This window comes from Camelus bactrianus, chromosome 1 (assembly GCF_048773025.1).
Source record: "Camelus bactrianus isolate YW-2024 breed Bactrian camel chromosome 1, ASM4877302v1, whole genome shotgun sequence".
In the NCBI taxonomy this organism is placed as follows: domain Eukaryota; kingdom Metazoa; phylum Chordata; class Mammalia; order Artiodactyla; family Camelidae; genus Camelus; species Camelus bactrianus.
This window is the reverse complement of record NC_133539.1, coordinates 9,055,756-9,082,283: the sequence shown is the minus strand read 5'-3', so window position 1 is coordinate 9,082,283 and position 26,528 is coordinate 9,055,756. Positions and strand designations below refer to the sequence as shown.

General features: G+C 46.7%; 1 protein-coding gene across 4 annotated transcripts in view; it reads right to left on the bottom strand.

The window, feature by feature from the left end:
- Positions 1 to 26,528, bottom strand: part of RUNX1 (RUNX family transcription factor 1) — a 236,652-nt gene that overhangs the window by 49,622 nt on the left and 160,502 nt on the right. For all 4 annotated transcript variants that reach the window (XM_074359077.1, XM_074358981.1, XM_074359012.1 and 1 more), the window contains one exon: positions 14,485 to 14,589. In XM_074359077.1, the coding sequence (XP_074215178.1) occupies positions 14,485 to 14,589 (105 nt within the window). The remainder of the gene's footprint in view (positions 1 to 14,484; positions 14,590 to 26,528) is intronic.

The window sequence follows — 26,528 nt, the reverse complement described above, 5'->3', positions numbered from 1 at the left end:
CAAAGCATGAAGGGAAAAGTGTAGAAAGCTACAGAGAAGTGGGAAGGGAAGCCAGCTGGGGCCACAGGCTTTAGGCCAAAGGGCCACACAGGGCCCGCCCCCTCCATCCCTCCCTGACCCATACCCTCAAAATTCACAGGGCGAAGCAAACAGAAACAAAAGCGAGTTCCCTTAAGTTCCAGGCTCACAGTTCCAGGCTGTGGAACTTTTAGCTCATTTGCATGAGCTTTTTGAGACCTGGGCTTCCCTAACAGCAGAGCAGTCAGAATCTGTAGTCATCGGTCGCCATGGGTTACCTCCTGTTTCTGTCTGGTGACTAGGGAGGTAATTGCAGCTTAGGACAGAGATCCGCCTGCTGTCTTCTGTCCTTGACCAGAGGTAGCCCTCTGTGGGGGTGGCAGAGGCAACCTCCTTGGAGGGGTGCAGACAGCTCACAACTTTAAGATTCCTTTTCCCCTAGCAGCTTGTAATTCCAACAACTGTCAGCTCTTCCTCAGTGAAGGGACTGTCTCGAGGATACCCCATTAGAGAGGAATCAGAAATAACTCCACAGTGGTAACTGCTGGTGATATGGGTTCATTTAGCCGAGCAGCTCCTGCCCCTAGGACAGCTCTGTGAATGGGAGGTGACTTTGGAAAGGTGTGGGTGATGAGGAACTGCTCCCTGCAGCTTGGAACTGGCTTTGGATTCCAGGCCCTCTGCAGGGCCAGGCCCGGGAGGACAGGCGATCCCTGCGGGGAAGGAGAGCTCCATCCCAGGCGACCGTGGGCTCCACCTGCTTCTTCATGCTGCCTGGGCATCCTCGTTCTCTACCCAGGCCTTCTGACCTCTGGGCGGGTCTCCCCTCCCCACGGCACTGGCACACACCACACCGAAATGTCAGAGGCCCCAAGCCTGTTCAGACAGGGCTGTGGTAAACCGAAGGCCCTCGGGGTGGTGCCCTAGTCAATGCTGGGTGAATGAATGAATGAGCGAATAAATGCCCCGTTCTTGGGCTGGACTTCTAGGACGCACATCCAACAGCATGTAGGATGGTCTCTATTCCTCTGTGTGCTCAAAAAAGGTTAAGGAAAATTCCCTTCCATTCCTAAAAGCCCTCTTGTTGGGCTCTCCCAGCAGCAGGGGCGGGGGCAGGTGGGGAGGGGTGCAGGGGGGCGGGGTGGGCAGCATCTGATTCCCACCTCCTGTCGTGTCACAAATGCCAACTGAATTCTGGGCTGGCCTCGTGGAAGCAGGAGACCAAGGGGACAGCCAAAGTCCTAACCAAAGCCCTTTAATAGATGGTTGAGCAGGCCCTGGCTGGTGCACAAGGACAGTGACCCCCTGGCCACTCACAGCTCCTGATCACTTGCTAGTGAAGAGCCAGTCACGACCAGCAGCTGTGTTTAACAGGCATCTCTACCTCACACCATCCAGAGAAAAAGCCGGCAGGTTGTGTGGGGGATGCTGGCCTCACTCAAGCTGACTTTTGTCCACTGTTGCCAACACACAGCTGAGAAGGAGCATTTGGGGGTGTTCCCTCCCCCATCAGTTACTTGAGTGGGCAGTGGCTTTTTGCCTGGGACATCCATGGCACAGTGATGAAAAACGCTGGTTCCACTGCTTGCCAGCTAATGTTGGGAGGGAAAGTTCTATTTATTCTATGACCCTGGTGACCACACCTGAGCCAGTTAGAGAGTGAAGGACAAAAAGGCTGTCAATACGTCCCTCCAAAACCCGGGCACCATTCTCCCATCCAAATCTTTTCTGGGTTTGAAAACAACAGGCGCTCCCCCCTCCCTGCCTCTCCCCTGGGATCTGGAAGGCTGGCCCGGTGGGACCTGCTGCCCAGCTCCAGTCTGCTAGGAGGGCAACTGGAGAACTGCCTTTTGCACCAACGTTTTGAACTTTCCCTCCTTTGAACTCCATAAACAGCCCCTCTTCTGTAGGAACACGCGGGTGTGTGAACGCATCCCCTCCCCTCAGTGAGAGCGCCCTCAGGAACCGCAGGTTACACGGAGGGGCCCCCCAACTCCCTTGCCAGTCCCTCCTCCACCCCCACTTAACCACTTCTGCTTCCTTCACCTTCTTCGCAGCTGCAGCAGGGAGCTATAGTAAAGCTACTGTATAGGATTTTGAAAGCAGGGCCTCTGAGCGCTTTCCCAACTCCATACAGGCAGGGTATTCTCTACCGTGTTTTCTTTGGCTGCAGGTTGGTAACACAGAATGAGTCAAACAGTATTAACTTTCAATAGGGAAGTGGTGTGGTCAACCAAAGCTGTTTGCGGCTAGATTGGGAAGATAGGTAGGGCAGGTAATGAAGAACAGCCCGTAATACTGCGAGGAGGCAAGGGAGGGAGGCAGCCTGGCTCAGGGACATCCAACAATTAAGTCAACAGGACTCAAACCATCTTTTTTCAGTTGGCTGAGGAATGAACACCGAGGTCTCCGACCGGCCAGCTTCAGGAAGTTGGCCATGTTGGGACTGTGTGGCTTACACAATTGAGCACTTTGTGGGTGTAAGGATGGCTGACTTTTTTTTTCTTTTTCTTTTTTTTTTCTTTTTCACTTTCTTTATTCTTTTTAAATGATGCCAAAGTCATGGGAAATCTAGTTAGGATCATTTCCCCTCCTTATGGCATGTTGCTCTGGATGCACCTTTATTTCCTTCATTTTCCTGCTTGGGGTGTGAGTAGCTACACCCTGCCCCCTCTTCCTTCACTGGACCCTCACCATCTTCTGGATCCGGGATCTGTCTCCCCAGGCTGGCGGGCCGGTGACAAGACCCAACTCTCCTTCTCCGGGTGAGATGATGTGCAGAGGGTGTGATCCCTGCTACAGACACAGTGTCTTCCTTTTAGAAACTGATAAGGATCTGAAACCATCAAATCCTCTCTTCTGTTCTGCAGATGAGGAAACTGAGGCTCAGAGAGAGATGCAGGCTGCTGACATCTGCAGAGCCAGCAGAGGCCAGGATGTTGGATTCCCAGGCCAGCGGCTGCCACTCCCTTGCCGGGGGCTCAGAATTCCTTTTACAGCTCAACGGAGCAGCTCCGAGAACAGCCCAGCCCTCGAGACTCAAATTTCAGTAGTTTCTAGTTCTTTCTCCTTGTACTGGGCTACCTATTTATTTTGAGACCAGCTGAATCACGCAAGGAATAGAACGAGTTTCTCCTCCCAGCCTGCCTCCGGCAGTGTGTCCGTGAATGAATGGGGCACAAGCTCCGGAGAGCCCTGAAAGGCTCTCACCTCGGAGCAGCTGCAGGTTCTGGCTCCACCTGGGAAACTGGCACAAAGGCTCCAGGTTGTAATATTTCACCTCCCTGCAAGCTAATCCAGAAATCTAGGCAAGCAGCATATTATATAAAAAGCCACAGGTGGAAAAAAAAGGAAAGGAATAAGGACCCCGCCACTGTAATCTCTGCAACTTTTCCAAGCCTTTCACCGAAAGAAAATGACGTAGCAGAGATGGAGAGGGAAAACGCTTTGCTTTTGGAAGAGAATTAGATTTTAAAATAAAACTCAGCTCTCTTAACCAACGAGGTTGCTCCTTTTTTTTGTTTCCAAGATGCCTAAAGGGTGTGTAATAGTAGGCAAAGAAAATATTAAGATATTCTAATGGCAAAAGGTAAAGTTTCTAAAAGTCTGGATTCACAGCGGGGCCGATTTAAATGTCTCTATTTTTTCTCTAGTTTTCTTCTCCTCCATCCTGGAAGACAGGATGAGAGGAAATGTACCTTCAAGAAACCAGTAATTATTTCAGATCCCTGAGATTTTTGCATAACACACACAACAATACATTTTTCTATGATTATTTTTCTATTACCTAATTACATATCTGTATATTTCTATTATCTGATACACTGTTTACAAGGCACCTCCATAAATATTATCTCAATTCATCCAAAGCAACCCTATGCCTGGGAGCTCATGTAATTATCCCCATCATATAGATGACTCAATGGAAGCTTCTAAACGCTAAGAGTCTTAGCAGTTCACACAGCAAGCATGGGGGCTTCCGGTCAGTTAAGAAAAGAGTACAATTTGATAGCCCTTGGGAAAGACCACCTCTTCCCAAGGAAGCAGGGGATTATGGTGAACTTGGTTTTGTTCCAATGAGGAGTACATTGGTGACATTGGTTCAGTAATTCAGTATTTGTGGTTAGTAATAGGTAGAGTGGAAGGAAAAAGAGGAAAAAGTCCTTATTGTTTTATATCACGAGAGCCCAATCTGCCAGAATTAAAAAACAAAAACAAAAACAAAAAAAAAAAACTCGGTAATGACGAATATTTGGCCCGCACTTGGGCAGAATTCTAGTTGCTTCCTCTGGTAAGGGCTGTGGGATGAGGGGAGGGGACCCACCTGTGTCCAGGGCATGTGCTTTCATAATAACAGCTAATATTTAAGGATCACCACTGCGCCAGGCACCGTGCTGTCATCCTATGTGCTACTTTATTCAATTGGCACAAGAATCCCCAAGCTAGGGACATCACTTTCATGGTGTTACACCTGAGGAGGCAGAGCTTGGGGAAGCTGACCTGGTCACAGGGGAGAGGTGAGGGTGAATCAGGCAGTCAGCTCTCCAGCCAGGCTGCCAACCACCACTCCAGTCTGCCTGTCAGGCTGTCTCATTCAATCCTCGCATTCCCCAGCAAGGCAGATGTCACAAGCCCATTCTACAGATGGGGAAACTGATGCACAGCTAGTAAGTATTGGGGATCAGACCTGAGGCCAGGTCGGTCCAGCTCCAAACTCCTCCCTTACTCCTCACTCCTCACAGAGGCTCAGGGCTCTCTGCTTCATTTCTGAGGCAGGGCTGTGTATGCCGTGCCAGAGAATGAAAAGCTGTGACTCTGCGTATTTCTCCTTAGCTCTTTAAAGCAAGTGAATTTGAAATATCATAAAACCACTTCAGAGGTTAAGTAACAATAAGGTGATACTAGGAAGAAATCCAAAAAGGGCCATAAATGTATATAGTTCCTAAGAGCTTAGTTAATTTCAAATATTTACTTTTTATCTCAAATGACCAGAAAGCTGACTTCTAAGCCATCGTGAACAAAAAAACAAAAACAAACAAATGGAATCTCAAATGTTCGAAAGAAAGTTCAATAACAATCTGAATTTTAGTCAATACTTGCTTTAATGGAACCTGAGTATATGTAAATCATGGCAGACCCAAAGTGATGTATTGCCATTAACTTACTTTATTGGGGTCTAGGGAGTTGGCAGATTAATTCAACTGTGTTCCTTTAAAAAGGCAAATGGAAAAGAATTTTGCTTTGGGTACCTAAATTTTTTTTTTTTTTTTTTTTTTTTTTTTTACTTTGGCTTTCATCTACAAATGTATAGCCAGATTATTTGGGAATTGGCTACTGGGAATTTTCCCAGTGACAGTGCATAACCTGCACAAAGAACTCACTCTAAATGTACTACATGTAACTCACAGGGTGTAAAAGGTATTTCACATCCAGTGTCAGTTTTTGTGATGTGTCTGATAACATAGCTGTAATGCTCAGTAACAGGTTATACCTAATTTACCCCTTTTTTATTGCCAACTTTTCATAGCAAAAAAGCAAACCTTTAAAACAAATTGTTTATAAGGGAAAAGAACATGGAAAGGATGGAGAACACAGAAATCGCAAGCTAGCTCAACGGACTTAAAACACAGACCTAGTGCAAGGGGGTAGTTTTATTTAATTTACTTAAATTGAACATCTTTGTTTGTTTGTTTGTTTTGGTTATGGTATTGGAGTTCTATCAGACCCACTGGACCCAATTCTTACTAATGCCTCTCCTAGCTACATGGCTTACAGGAAAAAAGCCAAGCCTTTGCAAAAACTCAAGAAGAGTATGAAAAAAAAAAAAAAGAAGAGTCTTTATGAAAAATGAAAAATGTAAAGTGGTTAACGAATGAAAAAAATTATAAGTCCACCCCAGTGCCTAGAAGCGGATGCGTTATAATGCTCTGGGCCAACTGCAATCCACCTGCAAGCTGTGCGCCCACCCCGGCTCCAGGATAGCTGCGCGCACAGCGATGGGGTCCACCTGCTCGTGCAGCACCCACGTCATGGCTTAGGTGCTTCCCAAAGTGCAACCAGATTGCAGCCTGGACCTCAGCGGAGCCGCTCCCCAACCATCCCAGGTCAGAGGCTGCTCCACCGGGTCAGAAGGTGAGCGGGCAGCAAACCGAGGCGCGGCGCATGCCCAGAAGAGTCTTCGATGTGCAAAGTGGGTGCACCATATCTTTGAAATGTGCCACTGAATGTCTTTGGGGAAATGAAGGAAAGCCCTACCAAACACATCCCCCCAGCCCCCCAGAAAAAATGCCAGGGCAAGAAAGAAAAGAGGAAAGAAGAAGAAACTCAGGGAGTGGCTGAGTTTGCAGGCTTCCTAGGCCTGCAAAGCTTGGCTGTAACCGGTCCAGGTACCACCCGTCCCCGGGGTAAGCTGCATTCGTCTGGTGGGAGAATTCAGACCCCAAAAGACTCCGGCACATTTCATGTCAGTTTTCTAGAACACTGTGGAAGAGCCTCTTCTAAGCTGTGTCGTGCATATATCATAAAGCATCCACATGTTAGACCTCAAATACCCACTTCCGATGTTACTCAGACAGGATTCTTCCCCCTGAGTTTTACACAAAGTTCAACCTTTGGGGCAAAGCCATTTAGCCATGAGGGACTTAGGAACAGTGCCCATTTTGTTTTAAAGGTCCATAAAAATGCCAGAAAAGATATTTCACTGTGTCTAAATACAAAAGGAAAACCAAAAAAAAAAAAAAAATCAAAATGTATAAATGTTTAATTACGTGTCTAAAAAAATGAAACATTATGGCAACTTCATGAATTTTTAAGCTTAGGAATCACAAGTCTTTTTTTGTTTAGAGTTTTCTCATTTCCAAAGGGTTCCAAGACTAAAGGCAAGTAATTGCTCCATCTGCTGAACACCGACTGTGTGCCAGGCATTGGTTCAAAATGTTCTACCAAGGCTGTTGCATTCCGGCTCCCTGCCCCAAGAGGTTAGCACAGCCACTGTCCCTGTTTTATCGAGGCTCAGCCAGGCCAGCAACCCCTCCCCTCCACCCCGGCAAGGTACGGTTACCCACACAGTCAGCAACTGCCAAAACAGGGATTCAGCCCGATGGTGATCACTATGTTGATGGCAGGGAATTCAGGGCCACAGGAAATTAAGTGAGTTACTCATAGCCAGATAATTTCAACACCAAATGATAAAAGCCGTTTCACAAATTTACAGCAAAAATATACCTGACAAAGGACTGGGTGTACATGGATTTGTCTGATGTGATGGACGGTGCTGCCCTGGAAGGAGGTCCAGGGGGGTCAGCCTCTAAGGGGCGCTGTTTGCGGAAAGCCTATGGCTCTGTTTTTCTGATGATATTTTGTTACCCATTCAGTGGGAACTAATTTAGAGATTATCTCGTGCCATCGCCTGGTTGGACAGAAGGGGAAAGTGAGGAGAAAGTACTTAAGATAATTGCCCAAGTTCACACCCACTGGCCTGGTGGCGCCAGCATGAAACCCGGGTCCCCCAGGTCAGGATCCAGAAACCATTTTACATCTTAGAAGATTAAGAAACGGAAGTCCAAATGCAGACAGGATTTTTTTTTTCTTTTAGCACCTCACATACTAAATTCTAACAAGGACTGTGATATGTTAGCTTAGATCTTGATTTCACTGGTGTGGCATTTAAATAGTGATGTGGGCTTGCCATGGTCCAGATGGAAAGAGATACTCAAGGTTATGGTTTAAGTTTCATTCCATATTTCTTCTCTCTCCCTGCCCCCTAGGTTAGACTGAGAAAGTACCCAGATCACTTCTTTGGGTTCTCATTGGTACCTGGGAGGAACTTTTTTCTCTTCTTTTCTGTAGCAATACAAATGCCATCTAAAAATCTCAGTGACTTCTCTACAAGACAGAGCTAGTTACTAAGAGGTTGCAGGCCTACCTGGGTCTGAGTTACCAAGGTGAGTGATCAATGCTTCTCAGGGCAGAAGCTCACTCCCTCCAGGATCCTCTTACATCCCCATTTGTCCAAGGGACCCTTTCAGACCTTAGCCTGATTAAGTCCACTGAAAACTCACGGGTCAAGGAAATCTTTATGTATACAAAATTCTTCTTGGTCTAGTTTGATGCTACTAAGCATAATAAACAGAAAGACATCCTAATATCCACTAGAAACATTTAGGCAGGATTATTATTGCTTTCAAAACTGCTTTTGCCAAGTCATCAGATAGTTGGGGAGCTTATCACAGGACCAGTGGCAGTTACCCCAGAAAGTCCGTCTTAGCACTGAATTGCCTTTCACAATGGGGAGAAGGGATATGCGTAAGTAGAACATTCTACCTATTGGACCTTCTGTCTCCTAGTTTACATTTGGGTGAGAGGGAAGAAAGAATTATTTCCTTTTCTTTTGGGGAATAACAATTTCATCTAGAAAGAAGTCCAAATCTGACATTTGAGGAATCCAGGGAAAGAGAGATTAAGCAGATCATTGGTCATTATTTGGAGTGACTGCCTGAAGCACTTTCCAGCGAACAAAGTGACTGTGGATTGAAAACTACAATCCTGAGATCACGGATCTGGACAACCGTCCGGCATTCCACTAACCAGTCAAGAGCAAAGAAGGACACAGATTTGCATCCTTCTAGTGGGCTGTGCACTGTGCACGTGGTCCCTCTAGGAAGCTCTTTGCTGAAGAGGGAACGGGACTTGGACCATCCACCTAGTGGTCACTGTTGTCACATTACTCATTTTTCCTGTGTGCCTGCACTGGACGGGGAGGTTTCCATTGTGCACTATCCCTGTTTCAGGTCCCTGTTGATGCCAGGCCCATGAGCAGACCTGGAGACAGATATGGGACCAGCAGTCAGCCTGTGTGACGGTGTGTCTAGTCTGCTTCACGGCAGCCCTGCCCCATGGAAAATGCTGATCCCATCCCACTGGTACAAAAATGACAACTACCAAGGCTGTGAGGCTCTGCTTTCTGGAAGAAAACTGTATTTGAACCAGAATTTTATTGATAAACTCTCCTAATAAAAAATTTCTGAACAGAAATTTCAGCACAATAAACTCAAGTAGCTACTGGTGTAGTTTTTAAAAACAGACTCTGGCATGGGTAGATTGCCACGTCTGGACCGCTTCATTTCAGTTCTGGCTTTGCTAACTGTGTGATCTTGGCCAAGGGACCGGATTTCTCTTTGTGTCAATTTTCTTACCAAATCTTGCAAAGATGATGTCAATTAAAGTATTTGAAGCACCTTGATCAGTGCTAGGCAAACAATTAGCACTAAGTGTTAGGTATTATTATTATTATTAGGTGTTTTGATTATGAAGAGAAAATAACATTTGAAAAAAGAACTGTATATTAGTTAATCACCAGAGCAATGGGTAAACATTTCTGTTCATCCCATACGTTTCTGGATAAATTTGATTTCAAATACTTTTAGGTCTGTTATTATCCTAAGTCTACAGGCATCTTTCATCCATTCCTCTTTTTCACTTGAAACATGCTCGCCATAAACAAAGACCCTGTTTCCTCTCTCTATAGATACATGTATATATTATAGATCTGCTATTTACTTTCAAAATCATAGAAGAAAGTTCTATTTGTATGACATAGTCTCAACAAAGTCCTTAACAAAGCAAGTGAGTGATGGGGAGTTAAGTGCCTCAGTTGACTTATTTTTAACTATAACTCCCCATGGTTAGCAGGCAAGAAGGCTAGTGACCCAGAAAGCAGCATATTCCAAATATTTTAAGCAGCGGCTCCACCTGGCTATCTGTCACTGTGAAACTCAAGAGCGTGGGTACAGCAGTTACTAACCCGAGGGCAGAAAGTTGTCCCAGAAATGGCCAATATTGGTTTTATGAACCTTTTCAATTTTTAATTGGGTTACTCAGTGTTCCAGATGTAACGGACACCTGGCCAGCCAGGTGAGGGCTCATGACTTCAGAATGACTGCCTAGTCCCCACCCCACTGGGACAACTTCCCCGACCTCACCACCGGGTCAGTTAGGGTCCCCACTACTGGCTCTCTTCAACCCCTCTTAGCAAAATATCTGCCTCCATGGCCGAGTTGATTCACACATTCAAATTATTTAGTGAAATGTCTGCAGAGAATACGCTTTGGTATCTCAGCATTATCATATTACAGACACGTGGGCTGAGAGCTAGAGTCTCCCATTAGGTCCCCTGAAATAGTTTTTTAAAAATGCATAAAAACAACCCTCAAACATCCTTTTCTTGAAAAATCCCTGCACTCTGTCTTTCACGCATAAAGAGAAAACTGTCTCTTAACACACCGACAAGCTTGTCTCCCCCTACAAACTGAAAACAGACCCCCACTGCTGCTTGCAAGAACTGATCCCAGTCGAAAATACCTTCTGATGCTGTTCTTCCTCCATAATCAATTGTATTTTTCAACAATTAATAATTTCTCCCTTGGCCTGAGATGTAAAAAAAAAAAAAATCCCATGGAATGGGGGAAAAATAAGTTTTCACTCATCAAGTGGCAGGCCAGTTATTGTAAAAGGGCAGGTAACCAACCAAAATGAAAAACGTTTTCAGTTCTCTTTGGAATACACTTTTTGCTACAATTTCACCACTGAAAACCAGGAAATTGGTTGGGAAACATCGAGTTATGCCATCGGCCTGGCCAGCAGACTCGCTGTGGCATGTTCCTTAATTCTTTGTCCTTTTCTTAATGACCTGCCTGGCAGGTGGAATGAGATAAGTTCTCCTGCTGGGTTTTACACAAATGCTTTAAGGTGAAGGCTCCTGCCTGCAATCAGGCACTGACATTGGCCCTTTCGAGACAATCTTAGAGCTGAGACAAACGTGAGAAGTCACAGAAGCCAACACCTCATTTCAAACAAGAGGCTATGGAGGCTGGGTCAGGGAGTTTAGAACAGATGATGTGCAGATGGTATGGAGTGGATGGAGAGGTGACTGTGTGGACAGACAGACGGACAGATGGATGAGAGTACAGGGTTAGGCATCAGGAGCTCCTCATTCTAATTTTGGCCCCATCACCCACTATTTCTTTCCAACCTAGGTAGATCATTTCGTTTCTCTGAGGCTGATTTCCCTTCTGGATGAGGCAATTAGGCTGGAAGGCTCCCTCAGGTCCTTCCAGCTCTCCTAGTCTTTAATTTCAGGAAACAAGAAAACTTTTCAAAACTGTTCAACTTGGCGATGCTGGGACGATTTTGCCAGAATCACCCAGAATTCACAGCACTGTAATCATGATAGGAGGGACCTGGGAGGTGTTATGAATCCACAGAGTTGACACTGGGCATATGGATTTACTTGCAATGACTACTCTTAAAATTGCATTAGAAAGAATTATTCACAATAGTCAAGACATGGAAGCAGCCAAAATATCTATCTACAGATGATGAATAAAGAAAATGTGATACACACACATACATATACATACACTGGAATATTATTCAGACATAAAAAAGAAATCCTGCCATTTATCATTTGCAACAACACGGATGGACCTTGAGGGCTTTATGCTAAGTGAAATAAGCCAACAGGGAAAGATAAATACCAAATGATCTCACTTATACGTGGAATCTTAAAAAAAAAAAAACAAAAAAACAACCCCCCCCCAAACGCATAGAAACAGAAAGTAGGTTGGTGGTTGCCAGGGGTTATGGGTGGGGGAAATGAGTCAAAGGGGTACAAACTTCCAGTTATAAGACGAAAACGTTCTGGGGATGTAACGTACAGTATGGACTATGGTTAGCAATACTGTATTATATATTTGAAAATTCTTAATAGCGTAGATCTTAAAAGTTCTCAGCACACCAAACAAATTGTCACTATATGATGTGATAGATGTGTTAACTAATCTTACTGAAGTCTTAATTTCACAGCATAGACATGTATCAAATCATCATGTTGCAATCCTTAAACTGACACAATGTTACATGTCAATTATATCTCAATCAAGCTGGGGGTGGAAATTCTCTTAACTTTCTCTTAAAAAAAAAAAAGTGACTGTGAGCAGAGCTTTATCAAAAAGAAGCTGTTCCCACCTTGAATTAAGACATTCTAGTTATAAGAAGGAAACAGCACACAAAGGCCTGCCTTGCTTTGTAGAGGGAAAAGGCAGGGTTACCTACTCACCCTAGGAGACTGTGTGCATTTGACTTTGTTCTTGAAGTCTCTTGTGAAATCAAGACTGTCCTCCTGGGCCTATAACGCCTCTTTATAGCATATTTATATGTATTTAATTTAATTTAATTTGATTATCAATTTAATTTTCCCCTAGACCCCAAATTCCATTTGACAGGAAAGACTCTGTAAAAATGAGGTGCCTCTTCGGAGTGAACCCCTTCTGTCTGCTTAAATGGCCCTTTTCAATAATGACTCTTTTCTTAAGTTGTAAAACAGCAAGAAGTAGAGTCAACGATATACACAGGTAGGCCATCACAACTGCACATTCTTCCCTGCTGACTGCCGGTTCTTAAAAGTCTGAGCAGCCACCATTTGTTTTCCGAAGCTCAACCACCTCGTTAGTACTTTGAATGTTACAGGAAATACTGGCAGTGGGGCCCAAACTGCCCTTTTTTATGCATGAAAGACTAGCAGAAGAGGAAGGACTCCAGAGGGGTCACCTGGTGTAAGCGTCTTCCTCCAGGCAGGAAGTCCCAGAACTGTCCCAGCTGCTTCTGTTTTTAAAGATAGAGATTCTACAGCCTCCTGAGTGAGGCTTTCTCAAAGTTTAATTAGTGTCAAGGTCAATTTCCTCACACCTCACGGCTGCCTGTCCCTTCCCCAGTGCCTGCTATAATCTGAGCCTGCCTCCTCTTTGGTCCTCTGTCAGTGCCAAGGCACCTGCGTGGCATCTGTTATGTTGAATACAGGGTCATTAGGAATCTTCAGTTTCCCATTCCTCCTTTGCAAACCTCCAAAGTTGGGTTTGGTTGTAACTGTGTGGTTCTGAGCCTGTGGTTTGCTTGGAATTGGAATCAGGGGATGCTACCAAGTCCCAGAGTTTCCTGAGTCTGGGCATGGCCAGAACGTCTCCTGGGGCTTTCAGAGAAAAAGCTGCGAGGGGGAAATGAGGTCAGAAATTATGGGAGTCGCGGAGCAGGTGAATGGCACCAAAGAAGTGGTGAATGAAACACACGTCCTGGAGGGCTGTCCCAGGTGGGTGTGGTGGTTTTCTGCGGAGCTCTGCCCACTCCTGGGGACTGGGAAAGCTGAGGCAGCACCCAGAATGGTTCTGTACGTGATCAAGGGGCTAAGAGGCTGTGGCCAGGACAGTAGGAAAGACTGCTGGAAGCTGCGGTGCTCACAGGATGACCTGTAGAGGGCCACGACCCAGAGCTGACCCTAGAGCCCCCCTCAGCACCACCCTGATGGGAAGGTCCCCGGGGGGAGCAGCAGCCAGAGAGGCTCTATGGGGAATTGCTAGCATTTCTGGGGTTCATTCTCTTTCAGTATTATCCCCATTTTATAGAAAAGGAAACTGAGGATCAGAAAGGCTCCATATCTCCCCAATGGCTAAATTGCTTGAACCAGAACACTGCCTGTTTGCCCCAGAACCCAAATTCTTAACCACTTCATTTCAAGACCTGACATCCTGCATCTCAGTTTCCTGGCAGAGTAGCAAGCCCTAGTTTTGAAACTGCCCCCCTTTTTCCTTGAGAAGAATGAATCTTAATTTTCCACCGGGGGCCTGATCGGGCTAGGAGGCATGCAGGTGCTGAGCAGGGGCTCCAGTCAGCTCCACAGATCGGGAGCTGTAACCAGCCTCCATCCCGGGGAAGGGTGTGGTTCTGGAAAAGAGTGTTACTCTGGTGTTTACTCAAAGATAGTCATTAAGTCACCGTGAAGACATTTTTCTGCAGACTAAACAACCCCACTCCTTTTTTAAAAAAGCTTTCCTCACAGGAGCTCTTTTTTTGGTACCTTCTTTCTATATTTACTGGTTTCCCCAGGCGCTCTTCTCCCCTCCCGTTCTCTATTTTAAATAATCCTGTAATAAGATTTTGATCTGTGCCACAGAAAGAAAAGGGTCATTTTCACAGTTTTCATCTTTGGCCTTAACGGATTAATAAAAGGCCAGCATGGATGATAGTCAGCCCCTTTGTGGTCTACTCTGACCCTCCAGACATTTTTGGCCACTTCTGCACCCGGCCAGTCTTCCACTGTACTTTACCACATACTTGGTCTTTAGTCCCACGCCGCCCCGAAATGATCCTAACATGCACTTGAGTCAGCTTGATTTCCTTCTGCCTTCTAAGAGGATACCTCAAGAAAAGAGCCTAGTGCTCAGAGACAACCTTTGAGGAGTGAGAATGTCAAAAATAAAATTCTTTTTCCCTGCAGGGGCCTGACTTCCTCCTCTGGCAGAGCTTTTAGCCACATGTGAGTGATGCCAATCGAATGCAAGGATTCTGAGACATTGTCCCTGGTGCCGGAGTGTACCAGCCCGGAGGGGGTGCTAGCCCCGAGGGGGGCCCACTTACTTCGAGGTTCTCGGGGTCCGTCCACTGTGATTTTGATGGCTCTGTGGTAGGTGGCAACTTGCGGTGGGTTTGTGAAGACGGTGATGGTCAACGTGAAGCTCTTCCCTGTTGGAACACAGAAGAGAGCAAAGATGAATGAGGCAAGGGCCTGAATCTGTCTGCTGGGTAATTCAGAATGAATTCATGCTTTCCAGCCCTCAAACTGGAAAGGTGGCAGTCCTTCAGTACATGTCACTGGTTTTCCCAATGCTCCCTTGAGTTTGGTTTTGCTTCAGTTCTGGAATACACACCTACGTTGCTTTTTAGATGTGCCACTTCCCATAGGCACGTGGCTTTCGTTTGGTCCCTAATAACACAGAATCAGGAGAGATTCAGATTTGTTTTCTTTCAGGTCAAGACCCCAGGAAAACAGGAGCAGATGGACAGCTCTCCAGTCCTCCCCACCATGTCCATCCTTTTCATAAGCTCAGGGCAAAAAGAGCGAAAAAAAAAATTTCCATCCTTCCTCTCTAACGTTGTACCTCCAAGGATTAGGAAAGATAGAATTCCTAAGTTTGGGGATAGGCTAAATTACAATTATTCTCTCTGTATTTTAAAAATACTAATTGTTGGTTGATTTTAAATATCATTTTGAAATGCCAGATGTCATTCTAGGCAGTCATGGGACTGGCCAGATAACATTTACAGTCAATAAATGGACTTAATGATATGCAACTAACAGGCTGAGATTCAGTTACAATTGTTAGCATAAATATGCATATGGATTGCCAGCTAAGCATTTTATACATACTTAGGAAATGTGGGCATGTCTTCATCGCCTATGTCTAATGCAATGCTTTTAATAACTTTTAAAGGTTGTTTTACAAATATACAATTTATAATAAAAGTATTAGTATATAAATATATTATTATTTAAAAGCATTGCTTCCTGGCTAGGTGACGCAGAGCATGTACTCTGGGTTTGAATTCTGTCTAGCCGACCTCTGGCAAGTCACGAGCCATCTCTGTGCCTCAGTGTCCTTACCTGGAAGACGGATACATATAACATTTCCTACCTGACAGAATTTAGGGAGAGGCTAAATGAGTTAATATGAGTAAAACCATTAAAACAGTATCTTGGTTCATTGCAGTCAAAGGTATACATGTGTGTGTGTGTGTGGAAAGAAAGACAGACAGACACAGCTCTTCCTGCTAAATAGTCAGAAGATTTGGCTTCCTGTACAAATATTTGACCTCTCCAGATTTCAGCTTCCTTGTCTGAAAAATGAGGGGGTTCATGGGCTACATACAATGTCACTTTTAACTCTGGTTTTTACCTTCTGAGATAAAATCCTGGTGCCCAACTCCACATGTAGGCGTGCACCTGCCCTGTATGTCCTCTGCTGCCTGCAACGTCAGCATTTCAGAGATTCCCTGAAAACACTGTATTTCCTTCCTAGGGCTGCTGTAACAAATTACCACAAACTGGGTGGCTTAAAACAACTGAAATTTATTGTCTCAGAGTTCTGGAGGCCAGAAGTCCAAGATGGAGGTGTTGACAGGGCCACATTCCCTCCAGGGAAGAACCCCACGTGGCCTCGCCCCAGCTTCCGGTGGTTACCAGCAAGTCTTGGCACTCTTCGACTTGTGGCAACATCACTCCACTCTCTGCCTCCTTCCCTCTGTGTCCTCTGTCTCCGAATCGCCCTCTCCTTACAAGGGTAACAGTCGTTGGATTTAGGGCTCACTGTCTTCTAGTAGGACTTCGCCTTGATTAAATCTGCAAAGCCCCTATTTCTGAATAAGGGCACATTCTGAGGTTACTCATGGACGTGACTTTTTAACCATGAGACTACCCAGGGGTATGAAAGAAGACTATTCAACCCAGTACAAACACCAAGTGTCATAAAGAGTTCTGGTCTTAGCACTACAAGTGACAACTGCTCTCCAGGCCCCTGTGGGTTTTACCCACTGAAATGGTCCCACTTCTGTGGCGGCCCTCCTACAACCATCCTATGCTCGATTTCCTAAATGACAACAAAGAATCACTGTCTTCAAAATGTTGGCATTTTTAGGCCTGTGTAGAACTGACAACTTAACACCTTCCCATATGCTATTTCATTTGGTCCTTGAAACACTCTCATGAAATAAACAAGATAGATTTTCTTGTCCTTGGTTAGTAGGTAGCAAAGCTGAAGCTCAGAGAGGGTGAGTGGTTTGTCCAAAGTCACACAGCTCGGGTACATAGAAAACCTAGATCTCTCAGCTTTGTGCTTCACATTATTGTCATGAAGTCCTAAATCTCTGCCTGCCAACTCAGTGGCACCAGCGCCAGGAATCCAGACTCACGGTAACTTTTCTGTGCTCTGCCACTGCCCCCCAAAGTGAGAATAGTCCTGGTGAGGCTCATGTACCCAAACTGTCCGCAACAGCTAATTATAAGCCTGGGTTACAGTTCAAAAGCAGTTTCTTACTAAGCTGAATGTGGGCTCCTGGCGCTTAATGCTGCCCTCTGGTTAACCACAGACTGGCCTGAATTGGGAATGAAATTCAACCAAAGTGAATATTTGTGAAATCGTTGCTTGTAATTACAATTCTATTATTTTCTGTGCAGTCGAGAAGTGTCTGTCCAGCAAAAACAACTAGGTGGGGCATTTTGGCCACAGTCACGTGGCTCACGAAGGTGGAGGTATTCCGGGTCACCTCCCGCACAATGAGCTCTTGTTTACTGCTTTGAGCAGCAGGACATCTGCTTATTACCTCATAGACAGAGGCAATAAGTGATGACATTTTGCTCACAGGTGTGTGTGACATTTTCCACTTCAGGAAAACTCTGCCTGCCACTTCCCTGTATTCTTCCGAGCAGACCTGGCGCGGGTGTGGATACCTGGGGACGGTCAGCCAGTGGGCACAGCGGACCTTCGGAGCCCCGCCCCCTGCGCCCCGCCCCCGCCCCGCCCCTGCTCTTCCCTGCCCAGACACAGCCCTCCTCTGCCAGCACCTGCAGACGTGGTAGCTGCACCCCAGAGCACACGTGTTATTAGCCAAATTCCCTCATTAAAATGACCTATGGGCCTGGTATTTTAAGTGCGTGGGTGTAGAGAATAAAAGACTGACTCTCAAGTGTTTTTCTCAGCAGGCTGTAGCCAGACTAGTACCAAGGCAACAGGAGAGCAAAGGAGGACCGATGGGCTAAATCACCACCACCCCGACATCGGCAATTCTGGATCAAACGCAGGGCTGGGAGGTGGTGGCGCTGCCGCAGAGAGAACTGATGTTTACATTTGCAGCCTGAGCGGGTCCTTGCCCAGAGAGGCTAGAAGGCTCCCAGCAGCCCTGGATTTGGCCCCTTTGGAGACAAGCAGTGGCCTTGGCCAGCACACAGGTGGCCCTGGCTGTGCTGCTGAAAGGCTGCAGCTCTGGGCTCCCAAGGAGGGGGCAAGCTGCACGGTCACCGGTGCCCTGCGGGGGGATTCACAGTGGAGGAAGCTAAGGAAAGGGCACCCTTGAGAACTTCCTTCTCCAGCTCTCAGGAACTTCACCTAAACAGCACCCTGAGTTTTGGCTGATGGTCGGGTCCAGGAGGAGTACTATGTAGAAGCACCAATACTAGGACTGAATAAGAAGGTGGAAAGAAACAATGAAGGAATGAAGGCGTCTCTTGACTTAAGACCAGAAGCAGCAAAAGACAAGAACTTGATTGTACAATCCTGTGTTAGTGCAGACACGCGGGGTGCTAGTTAACAGCATGGACCCTCAAGTCAACCTGCCTGGGTTCAAATCCCAGCTCTCTGCCACTTGTAAGCTGTGTGACCCGAGGCAAGTTACTTAACATCTCTGGGCCCTCAGCTTCTTCACCTGTGAAACAGAAGTGATAACCGTCTTTCCATCTCACAGTGTTGTTAGGCAAGTTAAATGAAAGAATGCATCAGCCAACATCAGTTTAATTATCATGAAAGATGTGATAAACACGATTCCACAAAGACCAGAGTGGTGGGCAGTCTGTGAGGAAGGGAGGGTTGGTGGCAAACGGGCGGTGAGGTCTGACGGTGGGAGCGGAGGTGAGCCTTGGTGTCCCGCAGGTGGTGCTGATGGAGCACCTCCAGGCTCATCCTCTCTTCTCTAGAATTCCAGCACTCTGAGAGTGCAGAGGGCAGCAGGCAGGCAGCGGCTTGGAACTTAGAGCTCCATCAGGGAAACTGCACAGTTCAACTTGAACTTCAAGTTCAAGTTCACTCCTGTCCCGCCAGCTGGCGACCTTTGTAAGCACAATTGCAACTGGCTGATCCACTTGATAAACAAGCCAGGCCAAATGCTGCCCTCCCCGCTCCCTCCACCCCCACCCCCTGCATGTGTCGTCCCCCTCGACGCCAGTGTGTTCATCCAAATGCCAGTGCAGAAGACTAGCTGCTTTATTTAGTTGGGCAGAAGGTCACAGGGCCAGTCTTCCTGGACATTTGCTGCCACAACACACTCTCCAAGGCAAAGCAGTGACAGCAGCCCCAAGTCTGTGCTTTCTGAGGCCTCATGTTTACGGGGGTACCGGGGCTGGTGAACTCTGGCAGCCCAGCCGGCTGTGGTCTCATAAAGCCGCGGCTGGACCCTGCAGTTCCGCAAGGGGCCGGGGCACACACCCCACTTCCTCACCACATCTGGAAGTGGTGAAACCTCAGGATTGCTGCAAACGGGTGCACTGCTCCCCCAGGGCAAGGGTGGGGAGAGGAAAGGAAGGTGAAAAGGGGACTGGAGATCATTTCACACCCCCGGGCGGAATAACATCTTCAGAAGAAGTGCCCCATCACATCACGGCAACGTCATGGCCATGGGTGTCTGAGGGGCAGTCTCTCCTCCCTCCATCCTCCTATGCCTGTCCCTCCCCAGATTTGGTTCATGGGTAGCCAAGCCGCCGGCACTGGCTCCTTAGCCACTGGGCTCTGTTTTGGTCATTCTCCTTGGTGAAGATTTGGACCCGTGAGTCATCTTCTCCTTTTTGAGCCAGTTTCGGTGGGATGTGAAACTTGCCCTTTGTCACGCAAGGGAAGGCTTGTCTGCTGCTGGGGGGTCACACAGCTTAGGAAATGCAATTGTGATATTTTTCACTCATTGGTGCATCTTTGTGGGGAAACCAGTTCTGCTCACACACTTTAAACAGGAAAAGTCGAAGAAGAAATAAGACACAGCTTTTGAAAACCAAGAAAGCCAGGGAAGGCTCAAGTTTTGCTCTCTGCAAGTTCTGGAAATCCCAAAAGATTGTGAGATGTTGCAGGAAGACTTCTTCTCTTACCACATAGTCCATGCTGGGTCTAATTTTGATTGCAGGTAACTAAGAATTAAAGTTAACAAACCCTCAGATTCCAGGAGCAATCTGAATTTGCAGTATTTTGCACAAAGTATTTCTAATTTATGTTGCTCACTTTTCCACTGGAACAACCTCGTGGCCAAAATGCATGCTTTTGTTCTTCATCCATTTTCTGACCCAAACACCATGATTTTTCACAGCAGGGCTGTATAATTCTTTTTTTTTTTTAATTGAAGTATGGGCAGTTTACAATGTGTCAGTTATTTCTGGTGTACAGCATAATGTTCAGTCATACATATACATACATATATTCGTTTTCATATTCTTTTTCATTATAGGTTACTACAAGATATTGAATACAGTTCCCTGTGCCCTGCAGAGGAAACTTGTTATCTGTTTTATATATACTAGTTAATATTCGCAAATCTTGAACTCCCAATTTATCCCTTCTCCCTCCTTTTCCCCAGTAACCGGAAGATTGTTTACTATGTCTGTGAGTCTGTTTCTGTTTTGTAGATAAGTTCATTAGTGTCTTTTCTTTTTTTAGATTTCACATATGAGTGATATCATATGGTATTTTTGTTTCTATTTCTGGCTTACTTCGCTTAGAATGATGATCTCCAGGTCCACCCATGTTGCTGAAAATGGCATTATTTTATTCTTTTTTATGGCTGAGTAGTATTCCATTGTATAAACATACCACAACTTCTTTATCCAGTCATCTGCTGATGGACGTTTAGGTTGTTTTCATGTCTTGGCTATTGTATATAGTGCTGCTACGAACATTGGGTGCATGTATCTTTTTGAATTAGAGTTCCCTCCAGATATATGCCCAGTAGTGGGATTGCTGAATCATGTGCTATGTTGCTGTATAATTCTTTATTTGGAGATTTCCAAATAGGGTCCAGATTCTTCAAGTTGTGCAGAATTTCCCGGTTTCTCTGAATTGAACCAAAGTGAAGATGTCAGTGCATGTCCACTCGTGTGCAAAGTGCCCGTGTTTACAGACGCCCTTGTCTGATTGCACCTGCGTCCACACAGGCAAAATGCAGGCGAAAGGCCCCAGCTACTGGCATGAGGACAACCCCCTGAAGCTGATCAAAAGTCAAATGCTTACAATACAGAACTGAGTTTGCCATAAAAAAAAACAGCATGTGTTGGGTATGATGGAGTGTTTGAAAAGTACAAGTTTTACTTAGAGAAAACCAAAAACAAAACAAAACAAAACAAAACAACAAAACATGCCAAGCATTTTCTCTGGAGCTGTTCTATAAAAATGAGTTGTTTGAGGACAGGGACAATGTTTTATTAATCTTTGCATCTTCTGTTCCAAGGCAATAAAAAAAAAGTTTGATAAATGGATCAATGAATTATCCTGTAAACTTTCAGCTTGACAGCTGGTTCTTTATGATGTCTGATTTCACTTGGAAAGCTCCGTTCTCCTTTTTGGCAGCACAGGCGTGAGCTCAGCCTTGCTATAGGAGAGGATGGGTAAGCCTTTCTCTTCATGAAGAGTGTTAACTGAACCCCAAAGAACCACGTCGTGTGCACAGAATTTCGCACTTCCTTTCCCAGATGTCAGGGTCCCTTTCTGATCTTCCTTTTTCCTTTTGGTATCTGAGTTCCTGAGTGTCTCGAATAAGAAACCAAGTTTTCATCCTTTTAGCCCAAACACCTCCAAGACCCTGAATTCACAGCCTCTTTATGTCAAGGCCACACCTGCCGCCCGGTACTTCCATCCTGAGAGCCCTCTGGTTGGCGCACCCAAATTCCCTAGTTTCCACCCATCAGGCTAAATGCCACCCAGGACAGGTGACCAAAGTGACCTCCTGGGGCTGGCCTAGTCCTAGCCCTGACCTGCTTGGGCTCACAGCCCAGTGCTTCAGACACACAGCCCAAGGCCACGTGGTGCTGCGGCAGAGAGGCCTGAGGAGTGGGCATTTCGATGGGAAGACAGCGTCAAGGTCCTCATGTCTGCCCAGCAGCCTTTTTACTCCGGTAGTGCTGCCACAGGAAGCGGAGAGGGCAGGTCGGGGCGGAGGCCCAGCGGGAAGAGGGCAGCTCCAGGCAAGGCTGCAGGGTGTGGGAGGCAGGGCCTGGTGGGAGCTGATTTCTAGACACCACGACATTTACCAAACAGGGTGGTGTTTGCAAACTAGGTGTACGGCGAACCCTCCGTGTCTGCGGGTCCAGCATCCTTGAATTCAGCCAACCTCAGATCCAGTCTCTAAGCTCCAAGCACCCTCCAAAAGCCCCGTTTCCCCCTCCATCTGCAACCCTAGCATCTTCCTACATTTGCATCTGGTGATACCAGTTCCCTGCTTAAACCTGCTGGCGCTCCCCCATTTCACTGGGACCAGATCACATTCCCAGCGTGGGTGTCAAAGCCCTGACCAGCTCTCTGTTGGCAGGCTAGGTGTTCCTCCCCACCCTATTTTCTCTCCTTGGACCCCCTTCCCGATGCCTTCACCTGGACAGCCTCCTGGTCACCCTAAAATGTCTCAACTGAGCCGACAGGTTGTCCAGAAAGACCCCTAAAATGTTATGTGCCTGGCAGTGCTTTTGCTCCTGTCACACCTGTCCTTTCACCATGGCCACTCAGAACAGCGACGCCTGCTTAACTGTGGGCCCCTCACTGGCCCCAGCAGGCTGTGGCTTCTCTTGGGCTGGCATTTGTTTATCTCCAATGCTAGCCCAGTGCCTGGTTTATAGCAGGTGCAAAATGCATGTCTGATGAATGAATGAATGACATACCCTCATGAAATGCCCTCTGGATTGGCGCACAGTTCTAATAAAGTAGCAATGGGCACTATATTTCCCTGATTGAACAGGGTCCAAAGCCTGTGAGAAAGACTCACCAATTAAAACAGAGAACACAAAGTGCATCACAGGGTCGGTGTCTGGCAAATTATTATTCATGTATTTCATGAATTCATGTCCGGGATCATTATTATTCATGCATTTATGAGTATTTATGAAATTCCTGCTGTGTCTCAGACACTCTCACTTTACAAGGTTCTTAGGAGGATAAAGGCATATAAATTCCTCATCATTCCTAACTTTCTGACTTGGTGAGACATGGGCTAACTCCTGTTCTCTCTCTTCCCTCGTCCCTCAGCAATTGTCCTGTAGAAGGAAGAACAATGCCTAGGTGAGTCGGAGCCCTTCTTCCTAAGCCCTGCTACACAAGCATCATCTCATTCTAATTGTCCTGAAAACCTTTCAAGATGCACATGCACACTGTCATACCCATTGTACAGATGGGGAGACTGAGGCTGGCACCTCTGAGTCCTGCAAGCCCACCTGCTTTTCATCCTTTGCCACACAGCCTTCCAAAGACCCACAAAATTGTCAACAAGAGATGTGCATGTTTCTGTGCTGTGACTGTGAGTCAGAGGAATATGAGACGGGGTACAGTGGTTTCCGTGGACTCTAGAGCCCATGGATTAGGGCAGAAGGCAAGATACCTCTCCAGCCAACAGCCAGATTAATCAATTCCCCGTTGCTATGTGGCCAGAAAAGAAAAACATGCATGAGTGTTCACTTGCAGTTTCTGGAAATGCTGAGATACAACCTTAAAATGTCTTCCAGGGGAAGAGCCAGGGCGTCCTGAAGTGCGGTCCAAGGCGAGCTGCCGCGGCGCTACTATAAAACTGCCCTACACTTGGGTGGAGTCAGCAATTACAACGCAGGGTTAATGTGATGCTGCGAGGTGCCAGCCAGGGGACAGGACAAAGGGATTATTCTGCCTCATTGTTAAAATGCAGTGTTTATTGTTAAAATACGATTGGGAATTAAAGGGGCATGTATGAATAATAAATATTTGCATGCCATTAAACGTCTGGACAAAAGAGTTGGAAGGGCTAAGTTGGGAGAACTTCTTTTCCCATGAAGAACAGTGCCTCGAATTACAGTACATATTTAATTTCGCCTCTTCCATCGCTGATCTGAAATCACAGTGCCCACTATGCATAACCCTTTCGTGACCTGACAGCTAGCTCTACGGCCCCGACGAATAAGGATAAGGGTTGATATTCTCCCCCAGAAAAGTTGTGCATTTAGACGAACAAAAAAGCAGGTCCCGGCTGCACCGTCTGTTACGCAATCAGAATTGCCATTAGCTATTCTGCTGAGTTAGTGCCACAGCAACAGATCTTACCGTGAAAAGTAATAACCCCCAAAGTCTGTCTTATTTCAGATAATCCTTGCTGCATTCTGCTGCCTTCAGCCCAAGGTTGAACTCGGCTCAGACAGATTAAGTAACTTGCCTAGGACACACAGCTCTGAGCCAGTGTCCTCAACCAGTGTTCACTCCCACCCCTCACCCACCACCTCTCGTCCATGGGAGCATTTGGCAAAGTCAGCAGGCATTTCTTGTTGTCAGGACCCATGACCTGGAGGTGGAGTGCTCCTGGCTACGGGGTAGAGGCCAGAGATGCTGCTAACCATTCAACAATGCAGAAGATGGTCCCCACAACAAAGAATAATCAGTCCTAAATGTGAGAGCACCCAGGGTGAGACACTGTCTTTCCAGTGGAGAATCCACTCAAGTCCACGTACTAAGCACTGGGCTCTCCTGCCTGGAGCAAATGGAATCCTGGGCTCTTTACTCATCCGGAGAGATTTAATGCGTCCCTGCTCCATATCAGGCACTGGTCTAGTTTCAGATGATGTCACACAGTGCTTTGCTAGTTAAGGGCAGGATCTCCTGGGTTTTGAAAATTCTTGGAAGGCCACCTCCGGGGGGCTTCCAGACTCATCTTCGTCCTTTCCCCAGTGCTTGTGTCACCTGCTCGAGCCGCAGCCATTCCTGAGCCCTTTCCCCAGCGGCCTTCACTCCCCAGCACATCTAAGTCCCCGAGCAGCCCAGCTCAGATCCCACCCAGGAACACCCGTGTGGATAGTTAACTCTTACTAGTCTCAAACGATCAGACCCACAGCTGATCTTCACGCCAAATCTGGGAGCTGGTTGCTTTACTGAGGGGAGGTTACAGGAAGCAGAGGGGCAGGAGAGTTCAGAGTGAGGGTCCACAAACACATAGCCAGAGTAGGCAGTCAGAGCAAGACGTATTCAAGAAATTCCAACTGCAGCGGACACTGTCTTGCTGCAGTGAGAACACTTAGAGGGCTCTTTTTTCAGACTGTTTTCAAGCCATTTTTCCCTGAATCTCCTTGTGGAAAATAGATGATGGCAGACCAGCAAGTCGGGGCCGGTGGGAGACAGCTTGGGAAGAATCCAGCCTCTGTCTGCCTGTGGTCCCTGCAAACCTAGCATGTGGCCAGACAACCAGGCTCACCAGGGCTGCGAATCAAATCGGGCTTGCATCCCGTCCCTGTCCCTTCCTTGCATTTCCCCCAGGCATGCAAACTGAGTCCTTTTTGGTTTCTGCAAGGTGTCAGTCAGCCATGCATACCAGGACCTTGCTTTTAGCACTTTTTAGTTCAAAAAACTAAGTCATTGTCCTCTCACATCAATTCCAGTTCCTGGATTGGTGAATCTGTGGCCCCAGACTGAGACCTGGGGGTGGGGGTGGCACTCAGCAAAGAGAAGCCAGCAGAGCTCTCGAATTGTTTCTGCCGGTCCCTGTGGACCTGCACGCCTGTGACACTCCTGAGGGAGTGGCTGTAAGGGGGAGTCCTCCAGGAAGAGCTTTTCCTGCCATGAGAGGCCGACCCCACCTCAGCCTCTCCTTCTGGACACCACACATCCCCAACCTGGGAGATTCGGAGATGGTGTGATTCGATGCACACAGAACACGGGTATATTTTCATATTTAAAAAAAATTTTGATATTCAGTGATGCTCTCTAATTTTATATTTTTTATTCTGTGTGAACTTCTCAACCTAAGTTTTTCATAAATTTTGTAGAGAGGCAGAAACTGGTAGGGAAGAGAGGTAAAGGAGACATTTTACAACTTACCATGAATGAGTGAGGGGGCAGCCCGGGGATGTCTTGGCAGGACTGACATTTTGCACGGGTGGGGCTGCCCTGTGCCCTGTGGGATGTTTACCAGCGCCCCTGCTCTCTACCCACTAGGTACTAGGAGCGCCCCCCCACCCCAGTGGTGACAACCAAAAATGTCTACCGACAGTGCCAGATGTCCTCTGGGGATCCAACCACCCCAGATGGGGACCTCAGAGGAAGACCACCATCAACACTGATAAGCAGATAACAGATAAGATAGGATGGTGAGGGTGGAATATCTGGAAAGACCCAGTGCTGTAGGTGCTGGACACCGTTTAAAGAGGCCAAAGCTGTATTATGATAGGCGTTTAGACTCTTCCTCATTAATTATAGACAGATAGATAGGCAAGCAGACAGTGACTGTACTCCATACAATGGTTTCAAATAGAATGAAGAATAATACATCTGTAAAAACCCAAAACCAATGCCTGGAGCAAACTGGAGTGTTTCTACCTCCAAACGGGCCCATCCCTCCTTGCCCCATCCCTCCTTGCCGTGTCTGCTGAGATGTGATAAGCCTACAGATCACCAACTGTGCTCAAACGCCCCTGTTCCTGTGCCTTGCCTTTGTTTGAGCCAAGGAAAATCTCCTTTGTTTGCATAAGGTGACTCAGTTAAGGCCACACACCACCCTTAAGGGGTGCCGGCCAGCCCTCCCATTCACCAGACCCAGGAGTGTCCTTGGACCAGGAGGTTGGGGGGAGGGGGTGCAGTCCAGCAGATGGCGCGGCCCCTACATTCTTAATGACGCTCTTAAAACTTAAGGTAAAAGCAAGGACTGATCTATGCTGAAAAATCAAC